This window comes from Genypterus blacodes, unplaced genomic scaffold (genome assembly GCF_046128005.1).
Source record: "Genypterus blacodes isolate CSIRO-AG114 ecotype Tasmania unplaced genomic scaffold, CSIRO-AGI_Gbla_v1 ptg000156l_1, whole genome shotgun sequence".
In the NCBI taxonomy this organism is placed as follows: domain Eukaryota; kingdom Metazoa; phylum Chordata; class Actinopteri; order Ophidiiformes; family Ophidiidae; genus Genypterus; species Genypterus blacodes.
In genome coordinates, this window is record NW_027466957.1 from 11,530,517 (window position 1) to 11,548,292 (window position 17,776).

General features: G+C 43.5%; 1 protein-coding gene across 1 annotated transcript; it reads left to right on the forward strand.

The window, feature by feature from the left end:
- The first annotated feature begins 12,426 nt into the window (after positions 1 to 12,426).
- amigo1 (adhesion molecule with Ig-like domain 1) lies at positions 12,427 to 14,366 on the forward strand. Its single transcript, XM_076167046.1, has one exon. The coding sequence runs from the start codon at positions 12,427 to 12,429 to the stop codon at positions 13,963 to 13,965; it is 1,539 nt and encodes a 512-aa protein (XP_076023161.1). The 3' UTR covers positions 13,966 to 14,366.
- Positions 14,367 to 17,776: the final 3,410 nt, after the last annotated feature.

Here is a 17,776-nt window from a genome sequence, read left to right on the forward strand (position 1 = left end):
GTGTGTGAGGGAGAGCGATAGAGAGAGAGAGAGAGAGAGAGAGAGAGAGAGAGAGAGAGAGAGAGAGAGAGAGAGAGAGGGGCCATGCTCCCGTCTGAAGTGTTGAATAATGACAGAAATAGCAGATACTTGCTCACTCCAGCAGCACCAATCACGGGGGAGGGAAATACAATGGTTACCATGGCAACCCAGACTTCAGCCTCCCCATTCACCCCCACCCACACCTCTCCCATGCATCCACAGGAGATAAGAAAGTGCATGTACCTTGGTGACTGGATGGCATGTCCACACACACACACACACACACACACACCGCTTTGAATTTTAATTTGTCCTCATGTTCTCAGTTTCTCTCCGCTCAATAACATCTCCCTTGACACCACATGCTCTCGTGCAACTGTTTAACGCCGTCTTCCTCTGTGATCTCAGATCTGAGCAGTAGGGGGAGCTGTTTCCTTTGTTAAGTAACTCCAAGCCCTGATTTCCTTCAACAATCGAGAACTGTTTGACTAGATTAGACTGAGAAAATGGATTTAATCAAAAATGGGGTGTCCTTTTCTCACATGCCGGGCTCAGAATTCATCAATCAAGTCAGTTGCATTTTACTGAGGAGGAAATCCGTGCAAATAGCATCACCACAGACTGTTCAGCCCCCGGAATTACAATAGAGCTCAATCTGCACACCTGTCAACAGCTCAACATCACAGGCGTCACACATATGGGATCTGTTTCAGGGCTGCATTAGATTGATAATAGTCTAGAATTGTGATGCTGCTGACTCACATTGATGGACAAAGACCTTTAAGTACCTGGACTTATTTCATACGCTCTAACGGCTGTGCAAAACAAAGGCAATGTTGATCATCACAACACCATTATCAAGGTGGCATCACGGCTAATAAATTTGTATTTCACACTGGAGTTTGTGGCCCTCATCCAAGTAGGATGACACACACACACACACACACACACACACACACACACTCACACACACGGCAGGACAACGGCCTGTTTGCTATGAAACAAGTGAATCGATGGCCATGGAATATTCCATATATATATATATATACATATTGTAAATGTCTCTGACGAAAAAGGATCGAATCAAATAAGACAAACATAAGATATAAATTGGTTTATGATTTTAATACTCAAACATTTTACACACTGTCAATCTGTATTGTATGTCACTTTCTCATAATTATGTTGATACAGTTCATTAATCATGTGTCAGATACCAGCATGCATCTACTACAAGCCAATTGACAGATCCAATCAATGTGACATATATTTTAGGTTTTCATCTTCTCCTATCATGCCTGCAGTCATTCTTATACCTTTATGCTACGTGTGGGCGGTCAGTCTCTGATCTGAGGTAAGCACTGCTCCAGTTTTATCCTCCCACATTGCCCCAGAGGACATAGCTTCACCTAGAAGGTCACATCAGCCTGAATGCCAACACCCCACCATGCACCTCAGCAGGCGAGGAAGGGTGCAGGAGGTAAATTACCCCGCAGCACTGTTGAGCATTTATAGATATTTCAGCTGCTTTTACCTGAAATTCTTCTGATTATCATTCAGATTAATCCAGCCACAAGGACTCTGGAAAAGAGCAATGGCCTAAAATAGATTTCATATAGGCCGTGTTTAAAGGGGCGGGGGTAGTGGGGTTCTGATACAATGAGGAATGGAGAGAGAGAGGGCAGAGAGGGGGGGGGGAGAGAGAGGGAGAGAGGGAGAGAGGGAGAGAGGGAGAGAAAGGGAGAGAGAGGGAGAGAGAGGGAGAGGGAGAGAGGGTAGGGGGGGTGCTCTTACATGCCTCAAGCAAATAAATCAACATATTTCAAGAAAAACAGGGTTTGTTTTGATCCCAAACATTCAGTATAAAAAAATGATTCATCAGCACAGAACTATTTTAGCCTTATTCAGTATACAATGAAAAATGTAATGTAATTTCCAAAACATGTTTGGCGGTTTTAAAGCATATCTATTACTGCCTACTCTGTGTAATGCATTTAAGGGTCCATCTAACATTGATTAGAAATGATTTATCAGAGGTATATTCACATGATAAATTGTAGAATTTCACTTTTGGATTGTACCTAAATGTATCGAACGTAATACAAACAGACACCATCAGCGCCCTCTGCTGGAAGCAGGGTGGTACTGGCCTTTGCAAACACGGATGAAGAGGTTTGTGTCTGTTTGGAGTCGCTGGTATGTTTAGGCAAGTAAATCGAGACTAGAAAAATAAAACCTCTCACACACTCTACCTGTTTGTGTTCCCCAATGTATATAAAATATTTCTGTGAAATGCGATCACATGTTTATGTTGAAAGTTTGAAACTAAGATTGTTTAAACTAAGATTCTTTGGATACTGCAGAATTCTGCTTAATAATTTAATGGTGTAATATCTTTTTTCTTTTTTCTTTGTTGCAAGTCTCTATAGCAATATATCAGTCAAATCTCAATTTGTATTATTAAATTACTCATTGGCCACAGATGCTCCATGACTCCATTGTCGCACATTTTTAAGTGAGAACATCATGACTCCTCTTCAAGTAACTAGTTTCAGGAAAATGTCACTTCATTAAGGATTATTATGATTGTAATTCCTGAATATATTATCAATGTGTATCAGTTTACAAATAGAAGAACATTTCTGTATTTATGCCTTTGGGGCTGTGATTTTCCAGATGTGGCCACATCGGCTTAGCTTTGAGCATCTGTGCAGTGAATGCAACATCCTTGGTTGAGTCATAAATGGCCCACAGGGACTTTTACTGCTTTGCTGCTTCACACTGCAGCAAGACGCGACCTTCATCAGTCAGGACACACAGCTCCAAACATAACAAATGGACCATCAGGCCCAGAAATAGAGTATAGGGGTTCAAAATAGCTCCAAAACAGGAATATACACATTGTTCCTAAATTGCACCTGAAGCTTATAGTGTTCTGTTTTTGTTGAGACAGTGAACTACCTCAAAGCTACAATCACGGGTAGCAGCCAGCAAGTACTTAATTACTATCTGGTGCAAATGACAGACCATTTCCCATATCTCTGGAACAACTTACAATCACTTAATAGTGGAAAGCAAAGAAACCAGCTTTCTAGGCAAAGGTGTAGAGAATTGGAATAGAATACGTTAAAAAATGACCAGAAGTCTGAGTTAGAGCTTTTTATGGCGCCACAATGGTGCGATTGCTTTCTCTCATATTCTTCAGTTCAACACAACACTTGATTTGTATATGGTAATGGAGCAGTTAGTCAGTCTTATTCTCCACTGTGAAAGGACACAAAGAGACTGGTGACATAAACAAAAGTTATTGCGCGCTAATATGACACTGGCGCACAAGGCACGACCCATTCTCTCTGGGTCTGACAGCTGATGTAGAAGCCCACAGCCAGCATGACTCACAGAAACACACTGTCAGAGGCAACATCAGGTGACAGAAATAGTCAGGACATACATATTCACATATTCATGGGAACATAACAAATGCATGAGGTGAAACACTAACACAAGCGCCTTTCCCACAACTTCAGTAAAAAGTGTGATCCCTCCACCCAGCCGGCCGCTGACAAGCTGTATGAGAATAAAAGGCAGCAGGCAGCCAACAGGCAATGACTGCAGTCACCTTGATTGAACCAGTAGGTATACAAGAGATCTGATCCAAATACCAGCAGGGCCTGTTAGCTGCTGAAGGGTGAAGTTTGAAACCAGAATACATTTTGTGCTGACCCCTGATTCAGGACTAGTCCTCATCTCCACTCAAATCACTCACATGTCTTCTGTCCGCATCAGAGGCACGAGGAGCCTATAGGCCTGGAGGGTGTGTGTGCGTGTGTGTGTGTGCAGGGGTAGCGGTGGAATGATGTTGTGAAAACCAGACAGATGCTGCTCAGTTAATAATGCAAGCCAGCTGTCAGCGTTCAGACTGAGAAGCTGAAAATCAGCCAAACAGCCTCCAAGCTAGTTTATCTTTCAAATATAGTGATTCTCACAAATACGACAGCATCCAAAGAAACAAAATCCAGAAAGTGTTTAATGGCGTATTTTGGACCATTTGCAGTTGATTGGTGTCTCCTTTATGGACACCAATCCCCCCCCCCCCCCCCCCCCAGCTAAAAATTCACAGCCTTCTGAGGGCATGAAGATCCATTAGAATGAGTGGGGGGGAAATCGACAAATGCTTGTTGTCAGAAAAAAAGGCCAATAGGAATCATTCCGAAATTAATCTAATAAAGAACTTGATCAAATCAGTGATGCAGGAGGGATCACACTAATCCAGTTGTTTCTGACCTTCATCTTCATCCTGCTATTGGCTTAACATCAAATCCACCCCCGCCCTCCCTTACCAGCATCAGCGTGTCATATCACCTGTGTAAACACACCTGTTTCTGTGGAAATCCATTGTATTGTGCATATATGGCTCATGATCGACGCTGTTATCTCTTCACGGTCAAATGTGAGTCAACTGAGCTTTGAGATTTATGACAGCATGTAGTTTGATTAACGTTATCATCTCTTAGTCACAAGTTTAAACAATGCTCGAAGCTGATGTTTTATCTGAGTGATATCTAGCCATCGAGAAACTTGCAACTTTCAAAAATCCCCCTCATTATAACCCTGTATACTAACTTAAATATCCAGGTGCGTTCAAATGAAGAAGCTTCACATTGTGTGAGTATAACTTGGAAGTATGAATCCATTTTGGGGTTGGAAAGAGGGAGCAGGAGTTGCATTTTCGTACGGGATTGATATTGTGTTTGTTGCATGTAGATGTGTGTGTCATTGTGATGATGGCTTTCTGACAGATTCGTAATAATGACCCCGTTTCTCAGAAAGCATCTGGTCACTACGGAGAACAGCAGACGTAAATAAGAAATGAAGAAACTCAAGCACAGGATAAATCTGTTAAATCTCCCTGGAGCCTCTTCCCACAGCAGCAGATTATTACACACTGACACTGGCTTTATCTCAAATAAATCTGTTTAATTTACAGCCAAGCCCCTCACCACATCCCCCCCACCCTTGTTTCCCCTTGATTGTGGTTGTTTTTGCCGGATGTGGCTGGACTCTGGGTAACCATTATCATGACACAGATCTGTGGCTTTTTTTCTGCATCAGATGGCAGCAGGATTCTGAATGAGTCACCCGGACGCCCCTGAGGGATGAAGTGAATCTGAATTTGAGTGTTGTATTAAGTCAAGGGGGGTATAGAAAGGGAACAGCTTGCATTTTCATTGTTTCGTGGTGTAAAATGGCAAGAGAGTGAGCTGAGCGAGTGAGAGAAGCTGGCTTAAAGCTCCAAGTAAATGGGCTAAACTGCGTTGTACCTGCTGGGCCAGCGTCCACTTGTGTCTGAACGATGTGCACCTGGGGCCGTCCTGCACCTGAATAATAGATTCACCATCCTCCAGCTACACGCTAAATCACTCACTCATTCGCTCCTTCATTCATTCCCCACCGCCACGAGAGTCAGCAGGCATTATATAACCACCGCATAGGCCGATTCTACGCCCTGAAGCTGGTTACTACTGAACTGGGTTTTTTAGGCTGATGTCTCTTAAACATTGTCATTTACTTTGTTATTTATTGCATAAACTAATCTGAGGAACATAGGGGACAATGTGAGAGGATGGAGTCAAATTATGGAGCAAAAGTTTGTGATTTGGTTCCAAAATCCTCTTAGTCCTAACTGGGGCAGAGGATTCATGAATCAGGCGGGTGTCTTATGTAATCAGGGGAATTTTATTTTGGTTGAGACTGTGAGAGCAAGAGTTCAGGGGAATAGAAAGAGAAAATGCTCAGGGGAATGGCCTGTATCTCACAATCTGGTGAGGGTTGATCGCCGACCTGCTAATGATGGGAAGTGAGACGGTGTGCCGGAGCAAAGAGTAATTTTAGAGGCCGCAGAGAGCATCGACGTGGCCGTGAATCGAAGAGACGCACGCTCAGTCAGCAGTCGAGCACAAGGGAGAGGTAGCTTACGTGCACACACACACACACACACACACACACACACACACCGTGTATGGATGCACACACACACACACTAACACAAAAATAGAAAATTGATTCCCATAGCTATGTCTTCAGCTCCGTAAATAAGGAACCTCCTCTCTGTGCTCCGATATTCACAGCTCAGAGCTGAATAAATAAAGGTGCTGGCTGAGCAAACACCACTGATTCAGAGATGCAATGAGACACTCGCCTTGGAAAAGCCAAGAGACATTCTGTCCAGCAGCCAGCCAGCCGTCCTCTCCTTCCAGTCTCCTCTTTCATCCCTGCATTTCCTCGCCTCTCGACCCTGCCGCTCACTTTATCGCTTTGACTGCGGGGTGTGAGGTCATCTCATCAGCATGTCACGGGAAGCTGAGACAGATTTATGCCGGAGGTTATGACTCTCCAGTTAGAGCCATCGCTTCTCCTCCCCAGCCTCTCAGCTACGCTCTCTTCCTGTATCATATAGCATCCGTCACAATGTAATGTTTCCATATTTAGCTCTCGGAGAACTCCACCTGACATGACATATGATTTTATTCAAGCACACAGGGGATAAAACACTGGGATTCTTATATATAAGCAGAGTGAGCATGGCTATTGTGTGGTAGCAAAGATACTCTACTCTACTCCCCTCAGCAGCTTTAGAGCTCTTCACTCCTAAACGCAGATGAACCACGATTACTGCTGTTTGACTGGAGAGCTGTAGGCGAGACCTCTTCAGCCAGGCTCCATGTGCCACGACTGGAAACAGACAGAGCACTGAGAGGTGGAAAATTGCTTTTCTGGAGATAAAAATATACATGACTACTCAGTGAAAAGGCCCTGGAGGTCTTTTTTACCTCTCTGGCATGAGGACAGGCTCTTCATAACGATAATGAGACAGACCCGAGGTTGAACTGAATCAGGCTTATGCAAGGGGCAGGATGTATCCACGAGTCGGCCTGTGAAAGAAAGTTTAAATTCCTTACATCCAGAGATTGGAAGCGCCCGGGAGCGTTTTGTGTGTGTGTGTGTGTGTGTGTGTGTGTGTGTGTGTGTGTGTGTGTGTGTGTTTGTGTGTGTGTGTGTGTGTGCGCTTTTAAAATAAAAATGGATTTACATGAAATATATGGAGAATGCCCAAGAATCATCGTCACATTCTAGAATGCATCTGTTGCTCATTGGTCGAGCAGTCTGGAGGAATGGATGTGCTGAATCTAAAATACCGGGGCGATGTGTGAGTCACTGACTATTTCCAGCATCTCCAGCGGTCCCCGTGGTCCTCGTCTTACCAGCCAAGTGCACGATTGTGGCTCTTATTCCAAGAGAGGAGGATTATCACCGTTTTCCCACATTGTTAATTAGTACAGACTCTTCTTCCTCTGGGATCAACCAGCATGAATCAGCTGCTTTATCCTCGCCCTCAGAATAGATGAATAGATATTACAGATATAAGCTGCGAAATGCCACATGGTCCAGTCTCATGCTTTCCTTTTACTTTCTGGTATCAACCATTCATAGCTTTGCTTGGTGTTTCTCAATAATATAATACACATGATGAGCATATTTATCACTTCCCAGATAAAGAGTTAACTAAAGAGGCCCTTGGCTTGACAGTTTCACCTGACAAAGGTAATTATGCTCAGTTATTAGAGCTAAGCTTGTAATGGTGCTAGTGACAGCTTTAATTAGTGAGGGAAAACAATTCATGGGCTGCCTCTTGATTATACTCATTGTTGATGTTCACAGTGCCTCAGAGCCAGCTGACACCTGCAGTCTTTAGTGCATGATTTAGAGTAGTGGTCTGTGCTGTCAACGCACACAAGGCTTAAGCAAAGCCTGTTGCTTAGCAATGAGAGAATAAAAAGTGGCACATAACAAACAGCATTATGTATGTGTATCATTGTTGTATGACCTTGACTCATCCTTACAGATGTTGCACATACTTATGGCGAAAGATGAAACTGAAAGTGTTGCCATGGAAACAGAGAACAGAATTAAGAGTGTTGTACATTTTTTGCGCCTTGGGATTATAACATTGCTGCATTTGCACATCTTGGAGTGAGAGGGGACGAAACTGCAGGAAGGGAAACTTGACCCCTGTTGAGCTGAAGACCAAGTGCCTACGTCATTACCACTTATCTAAAAATAAACACTGTTTGACTGATTTATTTAGAGCTAATGCATTATTAATGGGATCTTTGGCGCAAGCTGTCCAAGTGTTTACCTGGGTGATCAACACCAGATGTAAAAAAATGACACTCATGCCCATTTTTGCCTTCAAGTGAGATAATGAAGCGGTTTTGATATTTTCCATGCGTCACTATTTTACAAATTCAGTCATCCTGATGTTTCCACCCTTGAAAAGGCTACAAGACCAAAGCTGAATCAAAGCTACAGCCAAAAATAAAGCTTGAAGTGTTTCATCATATAGGAGAGGAAAAGGTTGCTAACTCCAGCACAGAGAATCGCTGCATACAACTGTGTGAGTTTTGCAAACCAAGCCACCGTGAGACACAAGATTATGTTTACCATTTTAGAAGAGAGGCCAGGTGGAGCTCAGAAAAGGCCTGTGTAAACATTAGGTTGTTTACATTGCTGTGATCAAGCTTAAAGAATGAAGCAATGGCACTGAAAATCCTCGTAGCCTTTCATGATGCAGATTTTGCTGTAAATGTGTAATCATTTGGAAAATATGATCAAGTTCATCTCTGGCACAAGCTATATGTGAAAGCCAAACATCGCCACATTTAAAAATGCTGCCACCACTTCATGATTACTGTCACTGAAACCAGACAGTGAGATCTGCAGAGGAATACAGAGGTTGTGTCATAGTCAAACCCTTGCAAGTGAATTTGCCAGCTGGTATGTAACCATATTCACAAGAAGCCAATGAGCCTCTTAGTCTCTCAGCAGGTACACCAAGTGAAGGCAAGGCCACCTCAGATTTGCCACCGAGCCAAAACAGTCAATGAAAGGCCGCAGGCAGTTGCCAGGCAACGCTGTCCCTATCACAGCAGGAAGTGGAGTCGAACAGAACATTCATCACTTTCAGCTCCATCTCACAGGAGTCACTGTGATCCCATTCTCAGTCCAGACAGAGGCTACACATCATCATGGCTCCAGTGTAAAATACCACCGTCCCTTCTGTACCTGAGGCCTGATGACTTCTCAGGAGGCATATCTTTATTACTAATGCAGCACATCTCAGAGATTTAATATCCTATTAACACATTTTTGTCTCTCCCCCTTTATTTCTGAGCTCAAGGGAATCAATCACATAGTAAATAGTTACTATTCATAGTTAAATATGAGTCAAGGGACCTTTATTCTGTGTGGGGAATTTATTTGGCCCTCAGTTCTGTCGTCATGACATCCGTTTCGCCTACAATAATGCATCATTTCACCTCAAGGTTCAAGTTCGAGTTTCTGCAAATAAACTTGAATTCCAGCTCACCACGAAAAGGAACACCTTGAACTTTCTGTTTGATAAATAGGTGAAATGTTTGAGGCATTCAAAGCAGAGTAACTCCCTGACCTTGACCTCAGCTCTGGGAATTAGGATCCTTTTGATGTACAGAGTGTGGTTGAGATGCACCGGCAGCAAAGGGTGATCTAAAGTGACCCCAATTTCTCTCACTGACAGATATGAAATTCAATCCATTTACTGGCCCCTCTTGCACTAAATTAAGTGGACACATTTTTCAATGATTTACTTATCAAATGATCTTAACTGCTGCCCCCAGTGCAGTTTCTTATCTTTATTTATTGCAGGCTGAGAAGAAGGCCAGTTGGGTGTAGCTACTTATTGGCAGGGATCAGGCTATTGCAGCTTTGCCAAAAAGAGGCTCGCAGCAGCAGCAGCTCTGTAAATTAAGGAAAACCCGAAAATATCTCAACAAGCAGCAGGTGGGTGGATTCACTTGAGTAAAAGAATAGCACGGTTTCCCCTGCGCACGCCAGGCTCATAAACAGACCGACTCAATTACATAAACACAGTCTGCATGGTAAGCAAGTTCAGTGTGGATGAGAGGAGCAATTTAAAGGTGCTACAGGTCGATGGCTGCCTGCCTACATGCAGCAGTGAGCCACACTGACATGCACAGCTGTCAATGTGAAGATCATCAAAGGTTGCCAGAGTTAATCAAAAGCTAAATTCATGAAGCAATTATGAGGAAGGGTTAATGCAGCTATAGATAGATAGATAGATAGATAGATAGATAGATAGTTGGATAGATAGATAGATAGATAGATAGATAGATAGATAGATACGCACTTGTGCTCGAAACATAATTTGATTCAAGTTCCACTGAGATGTAAATTATGACCAAATTAATTAAAATTGCACATGTATGTTGCATAAAATAAAACATTTATGGCATGTATCAACCTTTTATTATTATCTTTTTCCTAATTTCTAAGGGTTAAATCAACTTTTTCAGGCCTGAATAGAAACATACCACCCAGGTACCAGTTAATAAACCTTTAACTTCTGCTTTGTATTATTTAGGTTTCATGCACAGTCGAGTTGCGTCTGATTCTGATGTCAGTGTCGTTGGAGCGGCGCATCACTTCCAGTAAGCAGCGCAGCGCCTGGTGGGTTTGCCTGGCAGAGCGCAGCGCAGCGCAACGGAGCGGAGAGGAGCGCGCCGCACCGCACGCTACCGCGCAGTACCGCCCCGCGCAGTACCGCACCGCAACGCAACGCGCTGTATCACAGGCTTATTACCCAAAACGCGCGTCAACCAGTGCGGTGGCAGCGGCAGCGGCGGTGCGCGGACGCAGCAGCGCGCCTATAAGAGGCGATCCGGGGCTGAGTGTCGCACACAGACCGCTGATGCCTAATTACCTCCGCGGCTGCCGATGAGACTTCAGCACCGCTCAAAATATAGTATCTGCAGAGGACGGATGCGAGGCCGCGCGTGTCTGACAGCAATATGTCCATTTAAATATTCTGTGTGTATGTGTGTGTGTTGTAAGAAGAGCGTGTGTTGTCTGGCGTTTACATAATCTTTTTTTTTTTTTTTTTTGCGTAATTCTGCACCGGGTATCGGATGCCGCGTGGACCGGGATTATTTGGCGGGTGCATCTCCAGCGCTCTCCCGCCTCCCCGCATCCTCTCAGCGGACACACACACGCTCACACAGGGACGCACACGCTCACAGCTGTAAACACACCGGGAGATCCATCTTAAAGGAAATCGAGGGATTTGCTGCATCCACGTTGACGGTAGGCGTCTCTTCCGTCCGTTTCCTGCTGCGTCTCTCTGCGCTCACGTTTCCATGTTGTGCTCGTTTGTTTGCGCGAATGCTGCAGTGCAACGCCTGCACGGACCCTCCGCTAACGCACAAGGACGCTCAGAAAACGCAAATAACCGCACGATTGCACGTCTTGGTTTGTCTATTTCTTATTCCGTTGTGTGTGTGTTTGCGTTTGTGTTAGTGTGTGTGTGTGTGTGTGATTCCGAGCGACAAAAAGGAGATGAGAATGAAAATCAATGCGCGTTTGTAGGAGTGTGAGTGCACATGGGTTAGTGTGAGTGCCTGTACTTGCTGTGTGTTTGTATGAGACGAAGACGCGGGGTGTTGTTTGTGTGTGTGTTTGTGTACATGTGAGAGGACCGAAATCGATTGAATGTTCACGTGAATGCAGAGAAAACAAGTAACTGAGTACATTTACTCAAGTATCCTGAGCTGCTGCAACAAAATATGAAGGACTGCTACAAAACTTTACAGATTAATATTTAACTCTAAAGCTGTGGTGCCACTTGAATACTTCACCTTTGGTCCCGTGTAAAATGACCATTATTGATATTTTTGAGTTAAAACAATATGAATAGCTGAAATTACTACCAATGTGTTTATTCTTAATGCTTCGTTTGGTTTGCTGTGTTTCTCTGATTCTTACACAAGTTGACTGATGTATACAAATCTATAACATCATCAAAATCACAAAGAGGTTTGGTTGTAGTCCAGTGTTGGTCAGTGTGTGTGTGTGTGTGTGTGGTTGTGTGTGTGTGTGTGTGTGTGTGTGTGTGTGTGTGTGTGTACTCATGTGTGCTACTGTGTGTATTTATATCAGGAACACAGTTTTTGCCTTTGATTGTATTTTACGTCGCAGTACATTCCATTATTTACTACACAACAGATGGATTTGAATTCTTTTCCTGCCATGGATGAACGTGTGTGCATTTAGACATGTTGGCTTACGTGTGTGTGGGTGTGTGTGCATATGTGTGTGTGTACTAGATATGATATACTGTCTAATAATATACATGATATATACATCTGTCTAAATATAATGTCTGTTCATCACACATGTTCTGCTTTGTTTCAGCCTTCAACAATGGCTGGGAATCCTCCAGCTGCTCCTCTGTGCTGCTTTCTGAGAATGGGATCGTAGTAAATGTCTCTGGGAATTAGATCAACTGCGAGCATGTTGCAGCCTTTCGCCAAAGCAGGGGACAGCCTGTTAGAAACGTTACCTCATCAGAGGAAGCGTCCAAGATGGGCCCACTTTCTCCTGGCCTGCACAGCTCTCCTCTGGTTTCCCGGGGCGGCAGGATCGGCTCTGAACTGCCACAAGATCTGTATCTGCGCCTCCAACATCGTGAGCTGCTCCAAGATGAACCTGACCACCGTCCCCACAGGTCTGCCACTCTACACCGCTGTGCTGGATCTCAGCTATAATGAAATAACTCGTCTGCGATCGGAGTGGACCCCGGTGAAGCTCCTGAAGCTCCATAACCTCCTACTCAGCCACAACGGCCTCCACTTCCTGTCCTCGGAGGCTTTCATCTATGTCAAACAACTGCGTTACTTGGATCTGTCCTCCAACAGCTTGCGGCACCTGGATGAGTTTATTTTTGAGCACTTGGTGAACTTGGAGGTCCTGTTGCTGTACAACAACCAAATAACCCTGATTGACGGCTCGGCCTTTGTCGGCATGATCAACCTGCAGAAGCTCTACCTTAGCCAGAACCAATTCTCTCGCTTCCCCGTGGAGCTGATCAAAGACAAGACCCCAGTGGAAAAACTGAGCCTTCTGGACGTGTCCTCCAATAAGATCAAGGTGATACCCATTAATGATCTCAAGGTACTGCCTGCTTGGATTAAAAATGGCCTCTACTTTCATAACAACCCACTACTGTGTCACTGTGATCTTTACACCCTCCTTGCTCACTGGTACATTCGAAAGCTCAACTCCGCTGTGGACTTCAAGGACGACTACACATGTGTCCTACCTGGCCCTCACAAAACCCAAGTAGGCGTTTTCGACCTGAGTGGAGACAGCATGAACTGCAGCACATTCAAGGAGGCAGATGAAGAGGCTTTTCTGGAGCAGATGCTGGTCCTTGGCTGTGACACTAAACACAGGGGCATGTTAAAGACCTGGATGTTGCCTGGTAACGTGATGGTGACATCTGGAAGCAACCAGACTGCCAGGGTCTTGCCGGATGGGAATCTCCAGATCAGTTCAGTGAAGCCTGAGGACTCTGGGACTTACACTTGCTTGGCGATGAGCGACACCGTCAACGAGACAATGTATGTGGTGCTGAAGGTTCACAATTTCACCATGAATGGGAGCGGGGACGCCCTGAGCACAGCTTATACCACATTGGTGGGCTGCCTGGCCAGCGTGGTCCTGGTCCTCATGTACCTTTACCTGACACCCTGCCGTTGCTTCTGCTGCCCCGGCAAAGGTAAAACTCAGGGGGACGACAGCATCCACTCCTCCATGCTCAGCGTGACGCCTACCCACGAGGACCCAGCACTCAAGGCTGAACTGAACAGGCACGTGGCGTTCATAGACTCCAAGGACCTGCAGGGCCAGAACGGCAAGTTGAACCCCAATGGGGATGACGAGGATGATGATATGGATGCAGAGGCGGGCTCGCTTAGGAAGGGGAGGAGGAAGAAATCAGTAGCGGAGTCCATCAGCTCAGTCTTCTCAGACACGCCCATGGTGGTTTAAGGTGAAACAGGTTAAGAAGGTGGCTGCCACATGGCTGGATGTTTATGGTATGTGAACAATGATCTACGAATTGTAAACTGTGACCTCCAGGAAGTGAACAGAGGCAGGATGATGATCGGCAGTTGTTGGCAATTGGTCTCAAAGGGAATTTAAAAAAACTGCCTTGTTCTAAACAAGGACAATAAGCAGGACTTTTCCAGCATTTTAATTTGTAGCACTTAATATTCATACTGTGAAGGAATGGCAGTGTATGTGGATTGTGGAAACTACTGTGCTAGTCTTAAGACTGTAAAAGATAGAGGCTGTGTTGTTCAATATCAGTACTCAGGAAGAAAGGAACTACATTGATCTAGTGGGGCAGATATGTATGAGACAATGTGCAGCTTTAGATTACATTTGAAAAAGGGAAATAGTGCACAAATACAGTCGAACCTATGAGCATCCGTGGGCGGTCAATTATTTGTATTACATGTGCTAAATTGCATCTAATCTAAACATTAGAGCGTACGTACATTGACCCTCCTTTGCCAACACTTGGATAGAGACTACGCGAGACAGACTGCATCACCAAGCTATGAATACATTTGTCATTACTATTGAGTCATCCATACAGAAATCAGGATAACATACGCAGACGTTGTGTGAGCTCTAAGATTAGTGTGAGTGGGACAAAGCAAACGTGGATCCATCAAACACTCAGTCATCTGTATTAACAAAGTGGTAGCATAAACAAATTAAAGGACTATTGCAGGTCATTTCCACCTTGCATCATATCTGCTACTTAGCTGCACTCCAATATACAGTAGCTCATCACATCCATCCTTATTCTTTTGAGTACTCGTATCCATTTGTACATTGATAGATTTCTAGTTTTTGTTTATTGTGATAAGGGATCAATTTACAAAGATGTATGGTATATAATACTTAACCAAATAAAAGCAGATGAGTGTTTATAAATTAATGATTAATAGATATAGTTGCCTCTTAGTAGTTGCACCTCTACAGTATAACTCAAAAGACACTTTTGAAGCCTTACACTGTCTAGAAACTTGGAATGTATCCAGTAGATACACAGTAGGTGCGGGGAAGTATTTTGTTTAGACTGATTATCAACATAATCTCTCATTGATGTATACAGACAAGAACAAATACACTTCTTTGTGTGGTTGAAGTGCACTCAAGTGCCACATTCTGCTCACTTTCACTCCTTATTGCATTTCATTTGTGTTTCTCTGTCATATCAGTAAGTTAAACACAACCCAATGCTGAAAGCAGGCAGAAGTATTTTACCCGATTACTTCATGTAAATAAAATATGCACCGTACGCAACATTTTTAATGCACGCTGTTCTGAAACAACATACGCCTTGGTGTGTTCATGAATCATACTGTAAGTTATTTATGTAAGAGTTTGACTTTCTTGCTTGACTTGTCGCCGTAATACAGATGTGCAATGTAGCTGTTTGGCCCTGAAGTTGGTAGAAACCAATGTACATGAAATGTGCAGGTACACATAAAGTATAACGCAACGCAACCACCAAGATTGATTCCAGAAGATAAGATAAGATAAGCCTATGAATAATAATGTACATCAGATTCTGACAGCACGGAATTAATGTTGCACAGTTGCACCATTTTATTTCCCTTAGGAGAGCCACAGACTTTACATTTAATTAACCATGCAAATGTATGCAGACACCTCGTATGCTGTGCATATTCAAATAAGTGATTTTAATCAGCATCGTGTCTTGGCATAAACAAAACAAAGAGATTTCATTGTACTGTGCAGCTTTTGTGCCATGATATAACAAGTCTGACCAGGCCCAAATGCTAATGGCATCTTTTGATGGGATGCAGCTTCCTTCTGCTTGGCCCCTCTTTGTTTCTCCGATCAGGATGGGAATGGTTCGTTATCATGAGTCACAGCGACACAAAGCCATTCCCAGTGGATCCTCTGTACACTGACAGCCTCGATTCAGCCCAGATGTGTTTGCTTTGTTTGTGCACCTCTGCTGCCCTTACTCGTATTCACAAGCAATCAGTCAGCTGGGCGATGAATGCGATGCCCTTCAAGTAGTCAGTAATTTGTTTATGAGGAAAACGCCTCAAGCTCACACAGAACATTTGTTTCCCTACTGAGTCATCTTCTTGGAAAGTGTCTAAGTTCATTATGCTTTAGAGCTTTCCAGTTCCACCAACACTGCTGTTTGTGATTATTTGTACTTATGTGAAATCACATTCATCTGTCAAGCTTTATACCGTTACATTCACTCCCAAATGTCCAGATGTACACATGCAATAGGTTTTTACAGGAAAGTCTTCTGGGGACATTTCCTGGGATCAGTGGAATATTCACAGTTGCCGCTCGCACTGCAGATTCTCCTGTGTGGGCGAGAAAAGGAAGTCGCACTTAATCAGTGAGGTGGTGTGTGAATCACTCTCATGAAGATGAATATCAGGTAGAAAAATAGAGCGCAGCAGAAAATACCACGGGAAACGTTTCATTGCCAATCTCAGACTGGCTGCAAGTGGAACAGAAATGATCCCGTATCCTGGCTCCTCCGTTCCCAGATCACATACTGTAGGATTCCCTGCATTCACACAAGAGGGAATTCAGTAAGTCTCTTCTGCTCAGGGCTCAAGGTTTGGCCAATGAAGTTCAGTATGACAAGCCAGTGAAGGTCTGTCTGTTTTTAAAAAGCAGCATGTCTCTTATCGACAGACCGCCATGGAATACTAGCATGAGTTTGCCCCGTGGTGACCCAGAGTCCATAAGGAGTTACAGAATCTGCTGTGGTCACCTCCTCTGAGTAATCAATCAAATTGAAAGCTGTAGTTCTGTACAAAGTCTATGAAGAGTTATTGCAAAGGACCTAACACAGAGGAAAGAGTGGCTTTGCACTCTCCAAAGCAAACCTGCCTTCCTATATTTATCTATATCCGTATGTATTATGACTCCTCTCTGTGTTCGGTAATGATAAGCTGTGTACTGCTATGTTCCCTGTGTAATTACTGTATTCTTGTATAATCCAATGTTAATGATAATTTTCTTTGCATTCTGTCCGCTGTTGTGCTTTTGTCAGTTGTTTTAGTTTTAACTCCAAGTCTTGACATAAATGTTTTATTTTCTAATTGGGTGGGGTTGTTTTTATTGACATAGTGTTTTACGTTTTACCTTACAAAGGGTTTTGCTTAAAAGAAGTATATTAGATATAACTTAGTGCTTTAGAAGATTATATAATTCATTGCAAGTTATTTGATAAGAATTCATAAATACAGCTTAACAGGTAGTGAATGTAGCCTCCAGTCATTTTCATTCAGCACTTGACTTTGTACTTAAAGCCATAAAAAAGCTTAAGTGTTTGACAGGTTCGCACCTCAGGCTATAGATTGAGAGATGTGTGACTCCTTAACACACACAGACACACACATATTCATGACCGTTAATGCAACAACTATTCTGTCTGCACGAAAATATATTTTTCTCTGATAGAACTTTAAACATTTTTTGAAACAATGCAATGGATGTGCAATTGTCTACAAAGTGAGGTGTAATACATTTTAATTCCCAGTTTCATGTCTTGAAAACTACAAAATGTTCAGGACAAACCCTAACAGATTTCGAAAAGGAGTCTTGCCTCGCCACTTCTCCACTTAGCAGGAATTATTGAAAATGTGCCATCCTTGAAGTGCTGTGCTAAAAGGAAGGACGGTACAGCAGAAAATAATTTATTGACCACCGCTTTCATCGATCCATGCCATAAAATTGGAAAAGCTCTCCCTGCAATAGTGAAACTGTTTTGCATGGAACA